The sequence below is a fragment of the Onthophagus taurus genome, chromosome 8 (assembly GCF_036711975.1).
Source record: "Onthophagus taurus isolate NC chromosome 8, IU_Otau_3.0, whole genome shotgun sequence".
Classification (NCBI taxonomy): domain Eukaryota; kingdom Metazoa; phylum Arthropoda; class Insecta; order Coleoptera; family Scarabaeidae; genus Onthophagus; species Onthophagus taurus.
In genome coordinates, this window is record NC_091973.1 from 4,649,709 (window position 1) to 4,673,726 (window position 24,018).

General features: G+C 38.1%; 2 protein-coding genes across 6 annotated transcripts; one reads left to right on the top strand and one right to left on the bottom strand.

The window, feature by feature from the left end:
• The first annotated feature begins 1,178 nt into the window (after positions 1–1,178).
• On the top strand, positions 1,179–22,027 carry LOC111425395 (neuronal PAS domain protein dysfusion). 2 transcript variants are annotated; one of them, XM_071199104.1, is made up of 8 exons: positions 1,179–1,302; positions 11,149–11,330; positions 13,447–13,508; positions 18,291–18,395; positions 18,805–18,999; positions 19,967–20,151; positions 20,255–20,361; positions 20,421–22,027. In XM_071199104.1, exons 1-8 carry the CDS (start codon positions 1,292–1,294, stop codon positions 21,353–21,355), a joined length of 1,782 nt encoding a protein of 593 aa, XP_071055205.1. In that variant the 5' UTR covers positions 1,179–1,291; the 3' UTR covers positions 21,356–22,027. The 2 variants fall into 2 exon arrangements, with proteins under 2 accessions (XP_071055205.1, XP_022915152.1); XM_023059384.2 differs by having other exon boundaries at positions 18,291–18,380.
• Positions 10,338–23,854, bottom strand: LOC111425396 (Vacuolar protein sorting 16B). 4 transcript variants are annotated; one of them, XR_011641528.1, is made up of 10 exons: positions 23,597–23,854; positions 23,366–23,538; positions 23,174–23,310; positions 23,099–23,123; positions 22,897–23,038; positions 22,353–22,843; positions 22,198–22,301; positions 13,112–15,850; positions 12,066–13,043; positions 10,338–12,007 (listed from the first exon to the last, which is right to left on the bottom strand). XR_011641528.1 is itself a non-coding variant. In XM_023059386.2 (7 exons), exons 1-7 carry the CDS (start codon positions 23,784–23,786, stop codon positions 22,263–22,265), a joined length of 1,197 nt encoding a protein of 398 aa, XP_022915154.1. In that variant the 5' UTR covers positions 23,787–23,854; the 3' UTR covers positions 22,003–22,262. The 4 variants fall into 4 exon arrangements, 1 of the variants encoding a protein (XP_022915154.1); XR_011641527.1 differs by having other exon boundaries at positions 10,338–13,043; XR_002707703.2 differs by lacking the exon at positions 13,112–15,850 and having other exon boundaries at positions 10,338–13,043.
• Positions 23,855–24,018: the final 164 nt, after the last annotated feature.

The following is a 24,018-nucleotide window of genomic DNA, read 5'->3' on the forward strand; positions in this document are numbered from 1 at the left end:
GATCTGTTTAGTGTTCTAAGCACAAAAGGTTCTTTTCACTCCGGACGTTTCGAAATATTTTTCTCACACAGATCTACGCAGCCGATAGTCGCGTTATTGCTGTAATACGTCTTTTATTGGCGTCTTTGTAACCGTGACGTTGTGCAATATTTTTTTTGAGACGTTTTGCAATGATACAGGGTGGCTCATTTAATAACTAAACATAAATCTAAACTCGATTATTAAATTAAATGATTCCTAATCGAAGTGACCTTGGTTAACTAAATTTTTTTTTGGGAAAAAAATGTAGTTTTGGAAAAAGTAATAAGTTTGAGAAAAAATCCTAACAAAATCGTTCTAATAGATGATAATTAATCAAACAATTCGAAAAACAACGCTCATCTTATAATAAACAATTCTAAAAATAAACTCTGCGCAGTTTATGTAACTACACTTGCTGGGAAAAAGAAAAAAAAAAAAAAAGAAATAATAAGTCCGTCTTATTTTTTCATTTTAAGAGATTTAAAAATTGCATGCCAAAGATCAATTTTCTATTAGACTCCAACGCAAAATTTCTCATGCAAACACCATAAGTATTATGCCTTAAATACGAGTTAAGCAAACGTAGGGATCGATTTCTGGGAAAATCTAACGCTTATTGCCCGATATTGGGTGTCGTGATCACCGGACACGACAATCAATTCAAATCGACAATCTCATAACACGTGCTTTCCAAAACACACATTATCCTCGAAAAAGAAGAAATTGAAACAATTGTTAATTAAATAATAAAAATTGTTAATAAATAAGAAATCGTTATTTTATACAATTGATCAAAACATTTTCTTTAATCGTTCTAATAATCATTAATTTTTATTTAGCACTAGAATAAAGATTAATGTTGGGTATTAAAATCTCTCAGCATCCTTAGTTTGAGGAGATTTTGATGCAAGAGAAAGAAAGTAAATCCTACCCGAAATCTCTCAAAAATTGTTATCTTATTAAATTCTCACTGTGGGTGTTTAAATTTTAATACATTTTTAGGTGTGGATGGAATGAGAAGTGGTTAAGAAATAATAACATAACATAGGAGTAGAGCATCATATCTATCCAATTGAATAGGGGGGCCGCTCAGGCCGTTGGAAAGGGCACAGAACGTGGACTCGACGAGGCTCAGACCTCTTAGTGCCAGTGGTGGGTGTCGTAGTACAGCGCTCACGTGGCGAGAAGCATGCGGTGCCGTACCGTGCTTTAATCCGCAGTGTGTGGCGTCGAAGTGTTATATATATGACCTTATCTATCCGCAGCTACAATGTTCACACGGTAAAGTTCATTTATTTACACTATTATAATATCAAAAAAACATCTTCATCGAATGTCATTCATTTTTAACAAATACTTTTAAGTACTTTCAGTACTTAGTGAAGAAATTTCGATTTCCTAATCTTTCAAGATTAACCGTCGGCCGAAGTTTTCAAAAATATATTTCATTTATAACTTAATTTTATAGTTTCTTAGAACAATGTTTCTACTTCTTCAAATTCTTCTTCTTTTTTTCGAATTTCCTCTTTTAATATTTTGTTTCTTCATCATCATCCAAAATATTTTCTTCTTGGTACTTTTTCAAAATGTCCTTCCTCACTAAAAATAAATTAAAACATATTATTCTCAAGCCAAAAAATAATTAATAGCGATTTCGAACCGGAACTGTTTTAACTACAGAGTTGCCAAAAATATATACTCAGAAAAAATGTTATTTCTTGAAAATCATAAGAGTTGTATCTTTATCTTAACTTAATTTTCAAGATGGTCGCCACTTCCGGTTTAATTTAAATAAAATGATATAATTTTTATTACATATTCTGATTCTCTATATAAAAATTAGTTAATTTTCATAAGTTGATAAGTTTCTATATAATACTTGGTGCTTTTAGATTTTGAGTTATTTTAGATTAAAAGTTTTTTTAACGATTTCATTATCTTCAAAATTTATCAAAATTATAGATAAATTCGTTTGTTTTTTATAAATAGCAATTATTTTGGGTTATTCAAAACTCAAGAAAATTCCTTATTACAAATTTTTTTTCTTTAATTTTAACTTACATAAATTTGCATAACCTTTATTATCTCATTCGATGACTTCATAATACAAAAATTTTTCATTTTGCGTTTATATTTAATATAGTAAAGTAGTAATTAAATTTTTGAACACCCTGTATAAGATAAAGCGATACATCCAACGAAGTTTCATTTGAAGTAATCTAGGGAGTAACCGAACCAATTTTTATTTTTCTGGCATAATCGATATTTGTATTGAAATAACTCAAAAACTAAAATCATCAGGTATCAAAAGTCCTTATCAAGCTCAATTAATTTTTGTCTGAAGAATCAGAATATGTCATAAAAAGTATACCATATCATTTAAAATAATAGAGTTACATACATATATTTTGCACCGCGAAGATTTATCAGCACAATTCCAAACAGTTTCTGGCAATCCAAATTCTGGTCCAGTTAATTCCAAACATACACATATATATTATTCTTACTAATCATCTTCACTTTTTTTTTTCGTGAATAAAGATACAATCTTAGGGCATCCCCAAAATGTTTTGCACCTTGAAAATTTGTCAGCGTAATTCTAAACAGTTTCTGGAAATCAAGTTAATTCCAGACTTCTTCTTGCAGCCTATATTCTAAGTGGTGTAAAATCAAAACATTTTCTTGAAGTTTTGAGTTCGGTGCAAAATGTTTCGTTTGTTGCTTATTTGAAAATCTTAATTATATCACCGAATTTAATTTTTGGAAGGATTTTTTTGTAATCTTGGTATTTAATAATAGAATAAATTAATCGCTCATTTCAATAAAGAATTCATCAAGCAGTATTCATCAAACATTGAGAAATTACATATATTGCGCTAATTCTTAGTCAACGATTCTCGCCCATATAAATTTATTAGAATGTTTATATATTAAAATTTTAAATATTTGAAATATGTTTTATCATTCTTCGTTCATTACTTTATGATTAACTCATAATCAACCAGGTTATGATTAATTTCCGGCAATACTATTTAATTCCATTTTGATATTCCATTTTTGTTATTTTCTAATCAAGCGAGTGGATTAATACGAAGAAACGTGAAATATAGAGAACTTTAGATAACCGATTGTTTACTAATTACCGAATCAGTTTGTAGTAATCGCGGTTATTTCTTTTATCGGATTTTTTTATTTACTCTGTAAGTATTATATGTCTACTTCGAAAATAGATTAACTTCTCAAAAAAAAAATTTTAACTTAAAAATTGTTCTGATTTCTGAAGTGAATTCAATTTTCTATTGTACAAAGAGCACGCTGTGTGGTCCCGCAAACTGTAAATAATGCGAATTACACATCTAACGTGAAGTGTCCCAGAAAGGAAAAAAAAGTGTCCGGAAAAATAACTTTGTGTGAGCGATCGAAGGTGTGAAATTAACTTTTTCACTTTTTTTCGGTTCAACGCGAAACATGTTAAAAAATCGAATCGTCAAAGCAAACCAGCGCGATTGACACAATCATTTATCAGGATTCGACCCACAAAAAAATATTTTAAATCTTTATTTATATTTATTTTATTTATTACATATCGTTTATTTTTTTATTGATTTTTTTCGGCGATGTTGACGTCTTGAACGAATTTACGGACTGTAGTCTTCGGTTCTTGGCCGCTAATTGGTACGTTCTTCGGCCCAGTTCGTTGCAAACCTGCGGGGAAATAAATTACCGCAAAAGGGCCATAAACTTTTCTCGCCGCTTTACGATACACTTACGCGCGGTAATTAAATACATAAAGTATTTAGAGGCCTTCTCTAGCGCTCGGCCGTTGTTATTAAGATATTAAGAGGCTGGGCTCGTGCTGCAATTAATACGTGCACGTCTGAAACATCGACGGCCACTTTGTGCACACCAAAAAATCTTATTATTATAATTATTTATATTTCTTTTTTCTTCTAATATTAATTATGTTAAGATTATTTAATTTGTTTAGTTGTCTTTTGCTAACACAATAACTCTTCTGCCTAATAACAACAATAAGACCATCACAACATCCAATACTAAAGCATGGTTAGATATTTAGAACCAAGTCGAGTTTTTGATGTTCAAATACCTCATAGATACACCATCAGCAAAAGCAAACATTACATCAGCACCCATTGACTTCTCAACTAGAATTAAGTTATTACTTGATGTATATCTTCTGCTCTCTAGCTTCCCAAACCGTTTTGACTTCAGTTAAACTGATCAGAATTTAGCCCTTTGCTAAAATAATAACGCTACTGCCTAATAACAGTAATAAGACCTGAAATATCTAATTCGGCCTAGCAAGGGAATTTATCTAATCATCACCACAACATACAATACTAAAGCATTTTTAGATATTTAGAACCAAGTCGAGTTCTTGATGTTCAAATACTTCATAGATACACCATCGGCAAAAGCAAACATTACATCAGCACCATTGAGGTCTTATATATAATCTAGAGTGCGTATGCTGTTGTCCCCACCACGCCTAAAATGAAGCCAGAAAGGTCGCCATGTTAGATGTACCAACTTAGCGGGAAATTCGAAATTCTTATATATACTTATACAAGAATTTACATTATTATAAACTGGAAAGACAGAAAATAATAACCAAAACAAAACATTAATTTTTTATTGATAAATAATTATATGATATTTTAAAAGAACTTAATAATGTTTAGCCATAACCCTTATAATTAACATAAACTAAGAAGAAAATATTTAAAGCAATTCTGATTGATCACGCTAACCTTTGATTATAAATAATTGTTAGTTTATTAAAAAAAAACTGAACAGAGTAGCTCCATTTATCAAGACAAGGAGTTGTCCCCTTCTTACACCGAGGTCTTTAATTGTTAATTCTAAGTCAAGTAACCAGAAACATTTTATGGACTGTTGTAAATAATCGTCCAACCTACCAAATTATAAAAAACATGTGTGAAACGAAAAGAATTCGAAAACTTTCAACAAAAATCAAATTTTAATAAAAATAACAATATGTTTATGAGAATTGTGAGGTTATAATTGTAGGTAGAATAGAGACTTGAAACTATAACTAAGTTCAGGTCGGTACATCCAATATGTCTGACATTCTGATTACCCCCACCACCACCACATACGCTCTCTAGATTATATATAAGACCTCAACGATCAGCACCCATTGACTTCTCAACTAGAATTAAGTTATTACTTGATGTATATCTTCTGCTGTCTAGCTTCCCAAACCGTTTTGATATCAGTTAAACAGATCAGAATTTAGCCCTTTGCTAAAATAATAACTCTTCTGCCTAATAACAGCAATAAGACCTGAAATATCTAATTCGGTCTAGCAAAGGAATTTATCTAATCATCACCACAACATACAATACTAAGCATTTTTAGATATTTAGAAATATTTAGAACCAAGTCGATCAGCAAAAGCAAACATTACATCAGTACCCATTGACTTCTCAACTAGAATTAAGTTATTACTTGATGTATATCTTCTGCTGTCTAGCTTCCCAAACTGCTTTGAACATACTGACAAAAAACATACTGAGCACTTGGTTCTAAGCATCAACCTAAAGAAGTTGAGCACAATAAGTCTTTGTTTCAAAATATAAACCCAATCTCATGCGTAGAGTACTCAATAGCGAAATTAATGATTAAAATGTATTAATTTTTGGGTTGGCAAATAAAAAATGTTGAGAATTAATTGAATAAATATAAAAAAAAGATAAGTTCTTGTTAATCTGAGTTGCCGGAACTAAGATTTATACAGTTAAAGAGTAAAGGTAAAGTACCCCGAGGTATATATATCTATTGACTTCTCAACTAGAATTAAGTTATTATTTAATGTATATCTTCTGCTGTGTAGCTTCCCAAACTGTTTTGAACATACTGAGCACTTGGTTCTAAGTATCAACCTAAGGAAGTTGAGCACAATAAGTCTTTGTTTCAAAATATAAATTCAATCTCATCCGTAGAGCACTCAATAGCGAAATTAAGGATTAAAATTTCTGGTAACATCAAATTCAAAATGAAAACCGTTAAATTAACTGAATCTAAAGTATGGGGATTATAAAATGTCTTAGGATGTATTAATTTTTGGGTTGCCATATAAAAAATGTTGAGAATTAATTGAATAAATATAAAAAAAAGATAAATTCTTGTTAATCTGAGTTGCCGGAACTAAGATTTATAAAGTTAAAGAGTACAGGTAAAGTACCCCGAGGTATATATATCTATTGACTTCTCAACTAGAATTAAGTTATTACTTAATTTATATCTTCTGCTGTGTAGCTTGCCAAATTGTTTTGAACATACTGACAAGAAACATACTGAGCACTTGGTTCTAAGCATCAACCTAAGGAAGTTGAGCACAATAAGTCTTTGTTTCAAAATATAAATTCAATCTCATCCGTAGAGTACTCAATAGGCAAATTAAGGATTGAAATTTCTGGTAATTAACTGAATCAAATGTATGGGGATTATAAAATGTCTTAGGATGTATTAATTTTTGGGTTGCCATATAAAAAATGTTGAGAATTAATTGAATAAATATAAAAAAAAGATAAATTCTTGTTAATCTGAGTTGCCGGAACTAAGATTTATAAAGTTAAAGAGTAAAGGTAAAGTACCCCGGGGCATATATACCTATTGACTTCTCAACTAGAATTAAGTTATTACTTAATGTATATCTTCTGCTGTGTAGCTTCCCAAACTGTTTTGAACATACTGACAAAAAACATATTGAGCACTTGGTTCTAAGCATCAACCTAAGGAAGTTGAGCACAATAAGACTTTGTTTCAAAATATAAACCCAATCTCATCCGTAGAGTACTCAATAGGCAAATTAAGGATTGAAATTTCTGGTAATTAACTGAATCAAATGTATGGGGATTATATAATGTCTTAGGATGTATTAATTTTTGGGTTGCCATATAAAAAATGTTGAGAATTAATTGAATAAATATAAAAAAAAGATAAATTCTTGTTAATCTGAGTTGCCGGAACTAAGATTTATAAAGTTAAAAAGTAAAAGTAAAGTACCCCGAGGTATATATACCTATTGACTTCTCAACTAGAATTAAGTTATTATTTAATGTATATCTTCTGCTGTGTAGATTCCCAAACTGTTTTGAACATACTGACAAAAACATACTGAGCACTTGATTCTAAGCATCAACCTAAGGAAGTTAAGCACAATAAGTCTTTGTTTCAAAATATAAACCCAATCTCATCCGTAGAGTACTCAATAGCGAAATTAAGGATTAAAATTTCTGGTAATTAACTGAATCAAATGTATGGGGATTATAAAATGTCTTAGGATGTATTAATTTTTGGGTTGCCATATAAAAAATGTTGAGAATTAATTGAATAAATATAAGAAAAAGATAAATTCTTGTCAATCTGAGTTGCCGGTACTAAGATTTATAAAGTTAAAGAGTAAAGGTAAAGTACCCCGAGGTATATATACCTATTGACTTCTCAACTAGAATTAAGTTATTACTTAATGTATATCTTCTGCTGTGTAGCTTCCCAAACTGTTTTGAACATACTGATAAAAACATACTGAGCACTTGGTTCTAAGCATCAACCTAAGGAAGTTGAGCACAATAAGACTGTTTCAAAATATAAACCCAATCTCATCCGTAGAGTACTCAATAGCGAAATTAAGGATTAAAATTTCTGGTAATTAACTGAATCAAATGTATGGGGATTATAAAATGTCTTAGGATGTATTAATTTTTGGGTTGCCATATAAAAAATGTTGAGAATTAATTGAATAAATATAAAAAAAGATAAATTCTTGTTAATCTGAGTTGCCGGAACTAAGATTTATAAAGTTAAAAAGTAAAGGTAAAGTACCCCGAGGTATATATACCTATTGACTTCTCAACTAGAATTAAGTTATTACTTAATGTATATCTTCTGCTGTCTAGCTTCCCAAACTGTTTTGAACATACTGACAAAAAACATACTGAGCACTTGGTTCTAAGCATCAACCTAAGGAAGTTGAGCACAATAAGCCTTTGTTTCAAAATATAAACCCAATCTCATCCGTAGAGTACTCAATAGGCAAATTAAGGATTAAAATTTCTAGTAATTAACTGAATCAAATGTATGGGGATTATAAAATGTCTTAGGATGTATTAATTTTTGGGTTGCCATATAAAAAATGTTGAGAATTAATTGAATAAATATAAAAAAAAGATAAATTCTTGTTAATCTGAGTTGCCGGAACTAAGATTTATAAAGTTAAAGAGTAAAGGTAAAGTACCCCGAGGTATGTATACCTATTGACTTCTCAACTAGAATTAAGTTATTACTTAATGTATATCTTCTGCTGTGTAGCTTCCCAAACTGTTTTGAACATACTGACAAGAAACATACTGAGCACTTGGTTCTAAGTATCAACCTAAGGAAGTTGAGCACAATAAGTCTTTGTTTCAAAATATAAACCTAATCTCATCCGTAGAGTACTCAATAGGCAAATTAAGGATTGAAATTTCTGGTAATTAACTGAATCAAATGTATGGGGATTATAAAATGTCTTAGGATGTATTAATTTTTGGGTTGCCATATAAAAAATGTTGAGAATTAATTGAATAAATATAAAAAAAAGATAAATTCTTGTTAATCTGAGTTGCCGGAACTAAGATTTATAAAGTTAAAGAGTAAAGGTAAAGTACCCCGAGGTATTACGCGTCGCCGGATACAATTGGGAGCTAGATTGAGGAGCGGGCCGAACGCAAACCGAAGAACAAAACTGCCATTATTGTGACAGATAGATCCGGCGGAGATAAACGAGGAATTCGAATATAAAAGAGCGTCGCGGCCGCGGCTCTACGCTGTTCCAGGGACCTCCTCAGCTCCTCTCTTCTTCTTCTTCTTCGCTACGAACCGGTGGTGCCGGAGTCGCTGCCCGTGTGCAATACCGGCACAAGAGCAGCTCGTGTTCTGACCCAGTATGCACATTGCGCGCTACGGTACGGCCCGGACCGCGTTATCGATCATTTGCGGGGGAGCACAAAGGGAACAGACCAGCCAACAGGGCCGTAACAAGGATATTTTAAAAAGGAAAAATCAAAACCGATCATTTGTTAATCAAACATGAACCTAAATGGGTGTCTAAAAATGTGAAAAACTTCAAAAAGTACTTTTTTATTAATAATTTTCTTAATTTTAAGCCAAAAGTTGAGTTGGTATTGCAACTTTTTAATAACGGTGGGAGTATAATGTAATTTATCGTGGGGGGCCTAGGTACGGTTCTGTGGGCATGTACTCGGGCATCCAGAGTCCAAACTGGGTCCGGGCTCCGGTACGGCCTCCCAACTCGGTATCGCAACTTCTGGCCTGCTTTAAGTTACCTAGTTCGCGTTTGAGCGGAGAGGCGTACCGGAGCGCCTCTCCCCCGGATCCCCCCATCGGCCCGCCGTGGCCCCACGCCCCCGCGGCGTCCCCTCTTCGCGACCGCGCGGTGCCATCGCGAGCCGCCGACGTAGCTGCATTGTCTAAAAACGGCGCGCGGACACTCGACGGTTACATTTTGTTATCGCTCTTTTGGGAAAACTAATTTCAATTTAACCCCGTTAAGAAAACAAATATAAATAAATGAATTTAAAAATTTGACGCAATAAAACATGATGAGCATACAACGCATGCGTCGTAGTACATTTCCATCTCAAAAAAGTTAATGCGATTGCGCAGAAAATAGTTTACAATTTCGAAATTTATTTTGTATTTTTACAACAATCCCTATTTAGTTGATCGTTGAGAATCGACGTGTTGAGTTCGTAGAACGTAAAGATAAGATTGGGAGTCTGCCGTTCCAAGAGCGACGTCGCAATTTACCATTCCGAGAACGAGCCCTGCGCTTCGCGGCCGTTTGAGGCTTTCGTTTTAAAACAGATCATGATTGAACCGGGCACTTTTTCCATACTCGACCTCTGATCCTCCGATCCCCGCGTCGCCCCCCTCCCCCGAAGGTACACCGAGGGGGGGCCCGCGAGGTGGATCTTTACTGGAGCGCGGATACAGCGAAAAGAGAGCGCCATCTGGGGAAGGACGTGGGAAATGAAACCGCAAGCGTAAAGCGGCGAGAAACCGAAAAATCGCTCGTTAATTAGCGAAACGACACGGAGGAGCGCGTAATGGGACGTTTACGGCCCCGGATGAGTGCGTTTTGAATGGTCGGGCGTGAATGTGTATGTCGACACCTGTTCGACTCCGTTTTATGTTCATCGCCTACGCAACGACACTATACTCCGATTGGCTTATGTAATGGATTGGGACAATGAAAATTATATCCGGCGCATCCACACAAATTTATTTTACACGTTCTTCTATGATCAATAAACAATAACATACTCTTAATAATATTTTTTCTATATAAATATGTAGTTTAACATAAAAATATTTAATAGGTTGTTATAGAAGAGTTTTCGTGACTAAGAATCCGTTAACTAAGGCATATATGTACGTAACGGTAGGAAGAGGTTTAGAACACAGGCATTTTCAAGCGTTTTAATAATAAATTGACCCGTTAATTGCTATCGCGAGACGATCCCGGAGCGAAGAGAAATCCCGATATTTCGTTAATCTCGGCCTCATTTTCGCGGGCGTCGCGAGAGCATGCGCCGTTAAAATCGAAAAAAGCTCCGCAACTAACAAGCCACGGCGTATACCGTTAAGTTTTCGCCGAACGTCCAAAAGATAAATTGATCCTCGCTAGCAAACAACGTTAAGTATAATTGCTATAATTTATCCATTGTGCCCATGTAAATGCGGCGAAGTCTTCCTGAAATCCGTCCAAGACGTAACTCATAGCGCCTTAGACGTAAACTGCCTCTCGCCATTTTCTATTACGCGCCGATTATTCGGTATTAACCTTTTCATGTCTCTATTTAGCGTTCGATTACACGTTGAGCTATTTTATTACTTAATTCCCGGGGACGAGATAGACCCGTAATAATAGTGATGGTCGTAATGATAATAATAACAATGATGGTAGAGATCCAATCGTTTATTGTTAAAATTCGGATCAGATTCAAATACGCCTCAATTCGTCAAATTGATCTTAATTTGATTTAATCACTTTGCGGTTTTTCCCTTTTTTTAAAGGTTTGATGCCAACAAGTCCACAAAGGGTGCCAGTAAACTTCGTCGAGATTTAATCAACGCAGAAATAGCCAATCTAAGGGAGTTATTACCTCTGCCTCCTTCGACAAGACAACGTCTCTCACAACTTCAACTTATGGCTTTGGTTTGTGTTTACGTGAGAAAAGCCAACTATTTTCAACAAGGTTTGTATCAATTCGATTAAGATTAAGTTTAAATAAGAACTCGGCAACTTGATACGAGTTCTAAGTCGATGGCCAAGTTGTTACCGAAACGATAATTTATAATTTGATCTGTTTACATAAGTCAGTTAGCATGGAAATGCTAAACAATTAGTGAGGACACGAAAGAAATCGAACTCATAGAAAAAATGAGGCTTGGCGTCGTCCGCCACCGCTCTGTCAGAGTCCGTGATTTATGAATTTATTGTCCACTGTCTACGAAAATTACAGGGCACTCGTTGTCAGTGCGGGATTTGCGCGTATAAAAGGAAGATTGATGGACCCGTTCCTACGAAAGTCGACTAGTTTCGAAAAGGAACCGTTTCGGCGATTGCGCTGTCGCTACCCGATCATGCGCCCTGTTACCGCACGTTTCCGAGTGATTCATTAGCGCGAAGCGGAATACAAATTACTCCCGTACATCATACGCGTCGTAAATTTATTAATTGATAATTATCGCGAGGCCCCACTTCGGAAGGGGTCGCTTGATATTAATGATCGGAACCTTCTCTGCGCAAGTCTGTGCTACGGCGCGCGCCTGTGGGCGGGTAATTAGCCAGAATAATGCTTGGATAATTATAAACGGCATGGGAACCACAATGGTGCCAGAACTAAGTACCGCCGGTCCTCGTTTGTCGAACCTGTCCTTGATATTCATACGGAAATTTAGATGCACTATATAATTTTATGCGTACTTACATTTCTATATTCCGGAAGAATTTACTTTAATTGCTTACTTAATAATATCCTTGTTTGCTTTCTAAAAAAATGTGTTAAAACCATAAAATTTACATGTCGTTAGTTAAATTTATTATTTTATGTATGTAATTTGATTGATGAAATGAAAATAACTAAAATATGATTGAAAATGTAGGTAGACCGTGATAGATTTGAGAGAAATGTTTTAACCGCGTTGGAAATGGGCGTTAAGTTAGACGTATTGCCGCGTTCGCAGATCTGCACGGTGAAGAGAAGAGATGTGCACAGGTCGGCGGTCGGGGCAGAAAATAAAAGTCGAGTTAATAGTATATCAATCACGGTGCTTTTTTTCCGTCGGCTGGCGTGGAGTGACGTATCGCGGGAGACAGAAATAATAAAACGTGCGGTGAGGAGGCCTGGATCTCCTTTGCATAAAGCGTGGATCGGGCGTCTGTGGCGTCTCTGCCGTCCCAGGCCCGTCTTTGCGGCCCGTTCCGTCCTGTTCCGGGCCGCAGTACGTGTGTTGTCGGCAGACTGCGGTAGGAAATTTATGTGCACCAGCCGATGCGTAAAAAGTGCCTTAATAAAAGGTCCTCACTTAATTGAAAGTTAATGACACCAGTTAGACACATATTCCTCGCCGATCTATAAACATTTCATCAAGCGCGACGCTGACGTATGTATCAGATAAGACGTGTTTGCAGGCACGTATACATGTCCCGGGGAGAGTTAATTGACAGTCCAATCAATGGGGGATTTTGTCGCGGTGCCCTCGTCCGCGGCGCGTCGACGTTGATTGACTTAATATTGCTGCCTTCAATTTCAATAAACAATGGCCAATTCCGCCCGAAAATAACCACCTTTAATGGGCCACTCTTCTTATGCGACCTTCTCATCCCTTTTACACATCCACCAATGCTCACCACACCATCTGTCTCCATTACTCTGTATTGCGATCTCGGGGATTTCAACGATCACCTAGAAAAGAAAATATAAAACCTTCAATGATCCAACTTTTCTACCCATACACTTTACTACCGTCGTACCATTTCGATCTGGAAATTTAAATAAGGAATATAATAGTATTTTATTATTTCTCTCCTTATCTTTAACGATTTCAACGATTGCAGAGAGATGAAACCTTAAAACCCATAAAGATTGTTTTGTAATCGTTACAAGTTTTGTAACTTGACTGAAAAGTGTGTAATTACATCGAACGGACGAAGACGTCCGTGTCTTGGGTGAAGGCCGGAGGGCGCGCGTCTCCTCGAATATTTCGGTCGGATGTGACAGCGCGCCTTCCGACATATTTTTAATTATACACCGAAGCGGTCTTCACGTATATAGCCGAACTAACGCCGTTCTGTGATCTTTCTTGCAGCTTTCAAATGCCACGACGCTGGATTACACCAACCACCAACGCCCAATATAGGCTTTTCAAAGGTTAGTGCCATTTACAACGCTCACACGTACGCCAGCGCTACCTAGCGGACGCGCTCCTATACTTAGGCGCGTCCCGTTCGCGAAATAACTTTAACGTTAAACGGATTTAAACGGATAATTGCTCGAGAATCAGCCAAAAAAAATTATAATGTGTGTGTTTCTAATCAGTATAATCGGCCTTAGAAATGCAAAATCGGCCATTAATAATCATAAACGATGATGATAGGCGACGTTGTGTAGAAAATCGCAACATTTAACGCGAGGTAAACAAGAAATAACAGCGCGTATTATACAATATATAATTAATTACGTGGTATTATCGCATCATTCGCGAAGCAGGCAAACAACGGCCTTATGCAAATGTATCTTAGCAGAGGGAGGGGAGCACGGACAGTATGACCGTAAGCGCCGGACCCCACGAAACGCGGCCGCGCAGACCTCTAATCGAGCCTCCAGATGAGCCTAATTATAAAGCTGTATCATAGCCGAGCAATTGCGTCACCGACCACGCTGGATTTATGGGTTTTACTCGTCCGGGTAACGAGGAATTTTTTTATCTGATCAGAAACTCAGTACCACCAAAGTCGGAATTATAATTAGCCGCACTTCTATCATGGGACGCCGAAAACCGATCGAGGGGCTTCCAACAACAAGTTGCGAAACGTTTATGTACGCAAACCTCCCCCGCGCATCTCGATCTTATTCGCTAAATCCTTGCGGGGACGACGACGACGTCTACATTCGACGCGCCTACAGGCATTTGCCTCTCGAATGTTTCAATAGAAAAGAAAAAACGCTTCGTTCATCAGCGTTCACCAACGCAACGGACCGCAGTTTAACGTTTCATTATGTCAGCCACAGCGAAAATGGGAGTGAGTCGGCCTTAAGTGGGTAAAAAGGAGGAGAGAAGCGCCGCTCTCCGGGATCTGACACGCCCCGGCCCGATTTCTTTCGCGGGGCGAATTTCCCAGCGGCCGCCTTTTTAATTTATTATTTATCCCGGCGGCGGGGGAGAGAGAAAAAGGAGGCGCCCAGTTTGGCTCTCCGCGCGTCCCCCTTTAGATTGTAAACGGAGATAGGGGATCATTAAAGAATATATTACACAGATAGCAGCATTACTTTGCCGCGCGGTCCACGGGAACGGCGCAACGCCGCAACCAGCGCACTGCTGCCTCTCGCGACGCCCGTACTCGGTGCCGTACCAGCTCCGGATTAAGGCCCCTCATACTAAACGCGATGAAGCGCGGATACCACGGATAGCGACCAGAAATATTAAATTGAAACCCACCAAGAACCAATTTAATTATACCATCGGTTTACTCTTTACTTTATCACTAAACCACCGGATAAATATTTTTGCAAAATATCATATATTACTCATATTCAAGTCATATTATTTTATATTCTTCTCCTTGGAAATAGTGATAAACCATTTTCATTTATGCAGAAATGCAAATAAGTACTTTTTTATAATATTTATTTATCACAACAAAGTAGGTTGACTCAACCTTCTAGGTGAATCTGGACTCTTTATAAAGATTGCAAGATAGTGTGAACATTGAAAATTTTATGAATTATTCATAAATAATATGCACATTATGTATACCGCCATCTTCGCATCATGACCACTAACTAAAGCTTGTTGAATAGCTATAGTTTTATAGACAAGGTTATAGATTCATACAGTACACATGAAGAGTTTTAAATGATAGAAAAGATTTGTTTCGTTTTGAACGAGCGTTGAAAGAAATTGGTCGCGTGAGAGTGACTAACAAAAAATTACATGTAGTGTAATAGATAATTATTGGGCCGATTTGTTTCTGGTTCTCGGTGGTCCGCGGTCAGAACGTACGGTCGGGCGGGCGGCCGCGTCGGCCGAGATTTCTTTTAGGCCTTTTTGGCGCTGGGGCACCCGGCGCAAGAACGGAGCCGGGCCCGGAACGGGGCTAGTTGAGACGGCCTGGGTGGATCTATATCGGTAAGGTGGACATCGCGGGGCGGCGGGGGCCCGGGCGGCCGGGGTCAACGCGTGACCTCAAGCCGAGGGGTATACAGCTACTTTCCCACGGACCCGCCCGCTGTATCTACCGCTCTTCATCTGAGTACTCTAGCCTGTCATTAAATATGGCAATATGTGGTGAAGCAATCCAGATACAGGCCGCGACTGTATCGATTAGGACGTGTATTGGGCAAAGGGCGTGTGCGATCCGGTGTCGGCGCGAGAGACTCGTACGTTCTTCGTCGTATGCGACGAAGGTCCCCCGCATCAATAAAAAATCATCGCTTCCTGGTCATCTCTCAACCCGACGACCATCGCATACCAAAATTTCACCGAGAAACACCTGTAACAAATTTCGTTTATCAACCAACATTTCAATAACAAGGCAAAATAAATAAAAATTTGATAGAAGTTTTTAACCCTGAGTTTCTCTTGAACATAAACGTTCGTCGCGGGGTTTCTCCTTTGCGCGACCGTTGAGGTCACAAAAGATTCGCTTCCTGTTCCGAAGGTATAGATTTTTTCCGTCGCCAGCTGAGACACCGATAAATACGGCGACTTTCCTCGGAACTATTTCTTAATTGGCGATTGAAATCCGCGAGGATGTAATGCCGCGCTTGCGCAATAAATTTGATAACCTTTCAATAAAAGCAGGAGATGCATCGCGGCGTCTAAAGGGACCACGATAGCCATCGGAGTCATGAGGTGAATTTCGCCTCTATCCCGGGCATTCGTAGAAAGTAATCATAAATATATGTGCTATGTGCTCGCGGGTAGCGACGTTGCCGATTGCGAGAGATTCGCGAAATTAGGCCGTCTCTCTTTCTGCTCACCTCTCTAATATCGTCGTCTTTAGCCCGTTGTTCTGTTTATTTAAAATTAGTTTTCGCCTAGCGCCTACTTCAATTTCACGGTGAATACTATAGTGAAGTCGTCAAAGATGACAAGTCACTTCAATTCGATTAGCTTTTTCGTGATTCCTAGAATCGGCGGAGAAAAAACGAACCGCCTTCGATCGACACATTAAAAATAATCGTTACGCAATACCGATATATCGGAATCTTGGCGGCTACACCATTGTTCCGAAGCGTCGATGATATAAAAAAAATGGAAACGTTCGAAACAAACGATAAACGGACCTTAATTACATCCACATGAACGCAACGCTTTACATAAACACATAAATTTTAACGTACCGTTTGTCAGTGAGTTCCTCTTAAACGTTTAATTGTTTTATACGTTTTGCGAAAAACCAAACACTTACGTCAATACATCAGAAACAAGTATTTCTAGTTGATCATATTGATCAAATAATTTTTCTTTAATTCCAGTTTTTGGCCTCATTAGCCATCTTCAGCAGCAAATCAATAAATATGAAAAATAAAAAATTAAAATAAAAATTAATTGCAGAAATTAGTGTCAGTTGTTTGACATGTAAAATTGAGATTCAAGATAGGTTAAGGAGGGGTTCAAATTAGGATTGAATTGTTGATGATGTAGATAGTCACGTAAAAGTGGAGTTTTTTTAAGCAGAAACATCTTTTGACAGTAGGACCTAAAAGAGGCGGACGAGAACGTTCTAAAATCCATAATTGCTTATGACATTTACATGCGCGGACCGTGTGAACAGTTGCCGCTCGAAATATGAACTTATGGGCAAAAATAAAAAGGCGTCCCGGTCCGGAGATTCGACCAATAATGCGATGCAAACACGCAACCGGGTAATTGTTTCATTTAAGAGCCGAACCGAACTGAGCCATACTCGGATTCCCACGATGTGGTGGAAGGAAGGTAGCGACCGCAGCGCCGCGCCGATGGTGTGCTCAGTGTGCGACCTGTGGATGCCAATTACTTTGCCCATTGAATGCATAATTTCCGCGAGCGCCCGAAATCGACGACAGTATTTGCTAATCTTCAATCATAACATAACGCACAAACGGCCCAATCATCAGTAATAACCGATCACAACCTAAACTGATGTTAAACCGGATCGTTTCCATCTCACACGATAATCGCCTCATTTGTTACACTCACGTGTAAGTGTTTATTTCTTCAAATTGTCGACAAGACAAGACTCAATATATTTTTTTTCCAAATTATTTTCTCCAATCTCATTTCTTCACACTTCTTGTAAGTACATGTGTTATATAATCGAATTTTTATTCCCAAACAGCGTTTTATCATCCTTCAATTCCACTCTCTAAGAATAATTTGTTTATAATGAAATAATTTTGATTCATCTCTTGTTTGAGAGGAGTAAAATGCGATCGATTGGGCGATAGTAAAACAATAATTGATCGCCAACCGCGCCGTCCTTAACATTTCGGTGCCTTTTGTATTGAAATTTCGTTCCTCGGCCGAGGAAATGGATCAGAGCCGCGGGGCCCCGGGCCTGCCCTCTATTGCGCCATTTCTAGAACGGCACACGCCCACGAATTGGTTAAATTAATTGACCGTTTTCTCCGGATTCGACGAAGACGGCCGTGCTCTTTGTGCGCCCTCTACCCGCGTTCGTTATTTGAAGATAAACGGCTAATGGACCGGCCGCGTCTTAGAAGCAGCGGCGCATTTATCTTGTTTTCAAAACGCTACGGACAGAAAAGCGAAAGTCGAACCGACGAAAGGAGTGCTGATCTCGGCAGTTTACTAAGAATTAAGACATTTCTATTCAATACATACTTTAAGATTTACAAGTTAGGACAAATTTGATTACAAAAACTACAGCAATTAAGACATCAAGTTTATTAAAATATTTTTATTTCATTTACATTTTCTTATTGTAGGCATTGAGCGGATTTCTAATGATGATGACGCAAAATGGGAAGTTACTCTACATATCGGATAACGCTGCGGAATACTTGGGCCATTCGATGGTGAGTGCTTGGCAGGTGAGCCCGACGAGCTATAAAGCTCGCGAGCGCGAGCTTTCCATCGTCGCCGGTTCGCGCGTTTGCATAGAGAGCGCCGTACAAAAGACGCTCGCCGTGGGTGGAGCGGATAACTTATTAATAGGGCGACCGAAACCGCTTGGTCATCCACTTTGATGGTCCGAGAAGCGTCGCCACAAACCACGAAATCCCTTTTTGTACACGACCAGACCCATAAATCATTCTTACGGTCGCGTACCGCCGCACTGATTTCAATATCACACTCTTACCCGTTGGATACAATTACTCAAACTACGTTACAACCCGTTTTTATATGTTACCATCTCAATTAGAGTCTTTTAAGATCTTTATTAGATCCCTAACAATAGGTTTACATATATAGTTATTTATAACTATAATTATTTTCTAGGAGGATCTATTGATTCACGGTGACAGTGTATATGACATCATCGATAAACAGGATCATCAAGCTATTCAATGTGAATTAGGGAGACCAGTAAATACAGCAACCAATAACAATGCCGGAGATGAAGCGCGATTATTCTTGTGTAGGATGAATGTGTCGAGGAACGCGAGGAGGCAGATGAGATTTGGGGATCAAAAGGTAAGTGAAAAAAGGAAAAATTTACGTGGATAGATCGGATAACTGAGACGGTTATTGGCCCGATCATTCAATTATCCGCGATCGTAACGTTTCGTCGAAGGAGATTCCCTAGAACGCTGTAGGATCTAACGCAACGACCGCTGGGAGCAAGCGGACGATAACAATAATAAACTCTAATCCGGCCCCTATTCTAAATGTGCAACTTGTATTTAGATAGGTAGTATTCTAGGTGTGGGTGGACCGCGGCGAGGGGGGTCGCGGGGACGAGGTGAGGCGAGTTACTGCATAGTGAAAGGTAGATCCGGCATTCGGCGCGCTCAACACCACAAAGCATCTGTGTACTATCCCGGCGAGGCTGCGCTGGTCCGCTAACGCGCGAGTAAAAATTTCGTAGCCTCCAACGATTTATTTTTAATTCCCCTCTCCGCGCCGCTTCCATCGTTCGAACGACCGCTTTTAAGCCTCACTACGAACTCCTTTTTATCGCTTCATTAAGATAGAATTGTCAGAATAGCAAATTCGTAATCCAATTTAAATACGGCATCTGTTATATCTAATCTAACATTTAACAAATGCCACACGTGGGTATGTATACTCGGGGTAGATGTACTTTAGAATGTGTACCTGGGTGGTTAAATGTTGGAGTATTCGATTTTGCATGATAGAATTGGAAGCATGAAGTCGATGGGAAAAAAGTAGTTGGAAGAGTTACGTTTAGCGGTGGCTGAACAGTATCTCGTGATATATGGTAACATCCTCATCTAGCGGCTATGAGGTGGATCGGTCGAGGACCAACCGGCTCGAGGAGCTCAGCCGCGGGAGAATATGTAAAGCGCGGTCCTTAGGCCGGGCCGAGCACACTACTGGCGTATGTTATGACACCCACACATAAGCCCCGGCGTCCTTATGGAAATGCGACTCATTGGAATACCAAAATGCCGCCATATACATGCATATCTATTCGCAGGTGGTGCTGGTGCAGGGGAGATACTTGTCTTTCCTGCCTTTGTGCAGTCGGAACGAGCCCGTGTTCCTCGCTACCTGCACCCCCATCGCGATGCCCGAGACGCGAGAGTGCGTCGTCCAGGGCGCCACGAACGTCTTCACCTCCATCCACTCCATGGACATGCGCTTCATACACATCGACAGCAAGTAAGTACGCCCTTTGTTGGGCGAGCGCATAAATCTGCCCGCGTCGGAGGTCGGGTCACCGGGTCACTTTATGAACGGCATTATTGCTACACTTGTTTTCCAGCGGTGAGTTCTATCTCGGCTTCGCGAGGGCCGACCTTCAGGGAGTCTCCTGGTACCGCCTACTTCACTGGGAATCGACTAGGGAAGCCCAAACTAAACATAGATTAAGTAAGTTAAAATACCTTAAAAAAAATTCTTTTCTAATCCGATCTTTATTCTAATTTTAGTTACTCAATCGGAACAAGAACGATCTTGCATTCTTTTAGCCCAATTTCAAAGAAGATCTGGCGAATGGATTTGGATGCACTGCGTACTACAAGTAAAAGAAAGCTCGGAGAGTAATCAACAGCCGGTGATAGTTTGCACAAATCAAGTTTTATCAGAGGCGGAAGCAAGCGTAATGAGAACCAATAGTTGGCTATATCACTATTATTCGGTTCAAAATAAACTGCAATACGGTCTCTCCTACGACGTGGGGACTTCGACGAGACTTTTGTACTACCCCGAGCACCATCAAGGACCAGAATATGCAACGAGCCATGAAACGACCGGATACGTGCATTTAGCGCCGATGCCCGCGCCCATTCAGACACATTTGGCGCATCATGGAGCGCCCACGCACGCACACCATAACCAACATCATCACCATCATCGGCGCGCGGAATCGGAGCCAGTAGATTACTCGTATAGTAAGAGGAAACCCAAAGACATGCAGAATTTAGAGTTAGAAGTCGCAGATGTACATACGAACGAGGAGGGTGGAAGCGGACTGCTGGTGGTCTCCCATATGACGGAGAGACCACGAACTCTTCTCAAGGTGGACCCTAGTGACCTCATGGACCAATGGAATCCTAGTCCTCCGTGGTCGGACACTTTACAAAAAGTACCTGACCTATGCCATCAAGAATTAAGTCCATACATCGGCAGTACACCACCGACTCCAACGGCCACTCCTAACGTACACTCCGGAAACGCGTTTTCTTTCGATTGGATGCCTGAGCAATACGTGCCAAGTTTAACAGCCGTTTCCGCCGCGCCGGAAGAAGTGGAACGGCCGAACTATTGGACATCGGAACATAGGTTGTTTCCGTTACAACCTCCACCGAAAAGAAGCCAACCTCCGCCAACCAGATCGGAATCAGCCGATAGAGATACACCATAGCGCTGTGATGTTTATTATGTGAAAATTACTCTCGATTGTATACACGTCAAGTGCAATACACGTATGTCCCCGTTAAGTTTTCGTGATGTCACGCCCACCGAACCCCAGTACAAACACCGATGCGACTCGATGAGTATATAAATTTTATTTATTCGATGGCAACGAGTAGTGCAATTTTCGCGTAAGCATAGGCCCACTGTGAACAAAATCTACCAATGATTCCTACGCAATGTGTTCAAATGGTGGCCAATAGTGAATAATAAGTTAAGCTATTAAAGTAGGATAAAATGGTTCCTCCGACCGTAAACAGCACGAACCGACCAGTTCCTCCTCGCGATGGTATTAGCTGATTTAAAAGAAGCCCGACGGCGTAAAAGTAATTTAGTCAAATTGAAAGTATTACGCTATTTTTTTTTGTTTTACACGGTTGTTAGTGCTACATGAATTTTAAGTCGACGCCTCGTCCGCATTTGGTCTCAACGCGTACGAGATGCACGCATAAAGTTGAAGACGGTACATTGAAGGCGCGCGTGCAACCATCTGTATTCACTGTTCAGTATTAAAGCGAATTTAAGGAGATCAAACGGAACGACGGTGCACCGCGAAGATTTATTAATTTATTGACCTGTTAGTTTAATTAATTGTAATATAATTAAAAATGTTTTTTATTAATATTATTTTTAATTTTAATCCGTCCGGAACATAGTTCAACATAAGGCATGTAAATTTATCAGTATTATTTCCTATTAAAAACGTAAACGTTTTACATAAAACTCGCTTTAGTTCGAATCCCGACCTTTCACCGCGACCTATTAAATAAGTTAATAATTTTTGTCACATACCGTACACTTAAAAGCACATAACGCCATCTATTACCACCAACACTAATTAAAACAGGAATTTTACATCAAATCATACTCCTTCGTTTTGTTTTCCATTTTTTATCCTAAAATAAAATTTTAAAAATGTAACAAAAAACATAATATAAAAAAATTACCGATAACAACTCTTTTTCCAAATAAAAATACTCTTCACTTTGGGCAGGAATACATTTTTTGTACTCAATTAAAGCTTCCCTATCGCGATTTTCTACCAATTTCTCAATAACAAATTTGTGACACTGATATTTCTTTCCAAGATGCATTCCGCGATCTGCGTCACTCATACCTTGTAGAAATTGGCACAAAATGTGTTTAGGAGCCCCGTGTTGGTGTAAAGCGGTGACTAAAGTGTCTACATCAACATCGCATTTAATTTTTTTCATAAAAGCGTTGGGTTTAACGAATTCCTGCAATAATTTTTCCCACAAATCAGACGTCACCAAAACGTTTATTTTTATCCAATGTTGTTGAATTGTGTCAATTTTTAAACTGTTGCAATACAAAACGATATCTTGCGATGAAACTTTATTCTGTACATTTTCTTTAAATAAATTTAATAAGCACTCAATCGGACTATCTGATGTTAGGTTGTATTTTATTAAATAATCTTTAAAAAAAATTGGGTGAGTTTATTAAAAATGTTTTTAAATTTTTTATTACCTAAGAAGGTTTGGTATTGGGTTAAGGTGGTTTTATTAAACGCTGAAACTATACTACCAAGGCTGTTAAAAAAGTTGCCTATCTCTTCTTTGGTTTTTCTTATACTTGTGTAATTTCTCGCTGGCAAATAAAAAGTGTTTATCTAAAAAGTAATTTATAAAAATTAAATTTTATTAGTTTATAATTAAAGGAGAAAACAAACCAATTCGTTTGTGCTTCCGGTAGCCCTAAAATAAAACAAATTAAGTGAAATATTAATTAATTAATAAAACCTTACATATAAACAGTGTGTAATTCTGGGAATTTATATTGACTAATCAAATAATTTGTGTATTGATTTAAAGCTATTTTATGCTTGGAAATGTGGTAATGAAAGTTTGTGTCATTAAGAGTTCTTCTCAAAAATAAAACAACCTAAAAATTAGTAAATTAATTAGTATATAATGGTAATTTGGCCTTAATGAATTACCTTTAATATAACATTACCATCAAAAGTCTCACAAGCTTTTTGAAGGAGCTCAAGCTTTTGTTCTAAATCTCTATAATGGTCAAGAACGCAAGGAACGCCAAGGAATAATTTTTTAATAGTTTCCTCCACAACAGGGGCACTGTGTCGGGCTGCAAGTTTTGTATCTTGCAAAACTAAAAAAAATATTTTTTACATCATATTATAAAAAATTAAAAAATAAAACGTTCTTACTGCAATCTAATCCCTTTTTTGAAATAACAGAATGTATTGGGAGTGTTGTTGTATTATGCAAGGAGTTGTAAAACAATGTTTCGTTTGTGTCATCACTGTAATCAACAGTTTCCTCTTTGACATCATCGTCGAACGAAAATCCGGAGAGTCTACTTTCTTTCCAGTAATCATCTTCCGTTAAATTAGACATTGTTTAGGCTGATAAATATTATTTAATTCACCAGATGTTGAGTCAGAGGTTATGTTTATGTTTTTGGGTTATTAACTGTTCCTGTTTTACTCCATCTATTGGAGGAGAGACGAAAGAAGAGTTCAATTATTACCTCTTAGATGGCAGTATTATTTAAAAAGTTAAAAATTTAACATGGCTGAATCACGAAATGTGTATTTCCATACCTCCTTTCGCATACTTTCGCATCCAG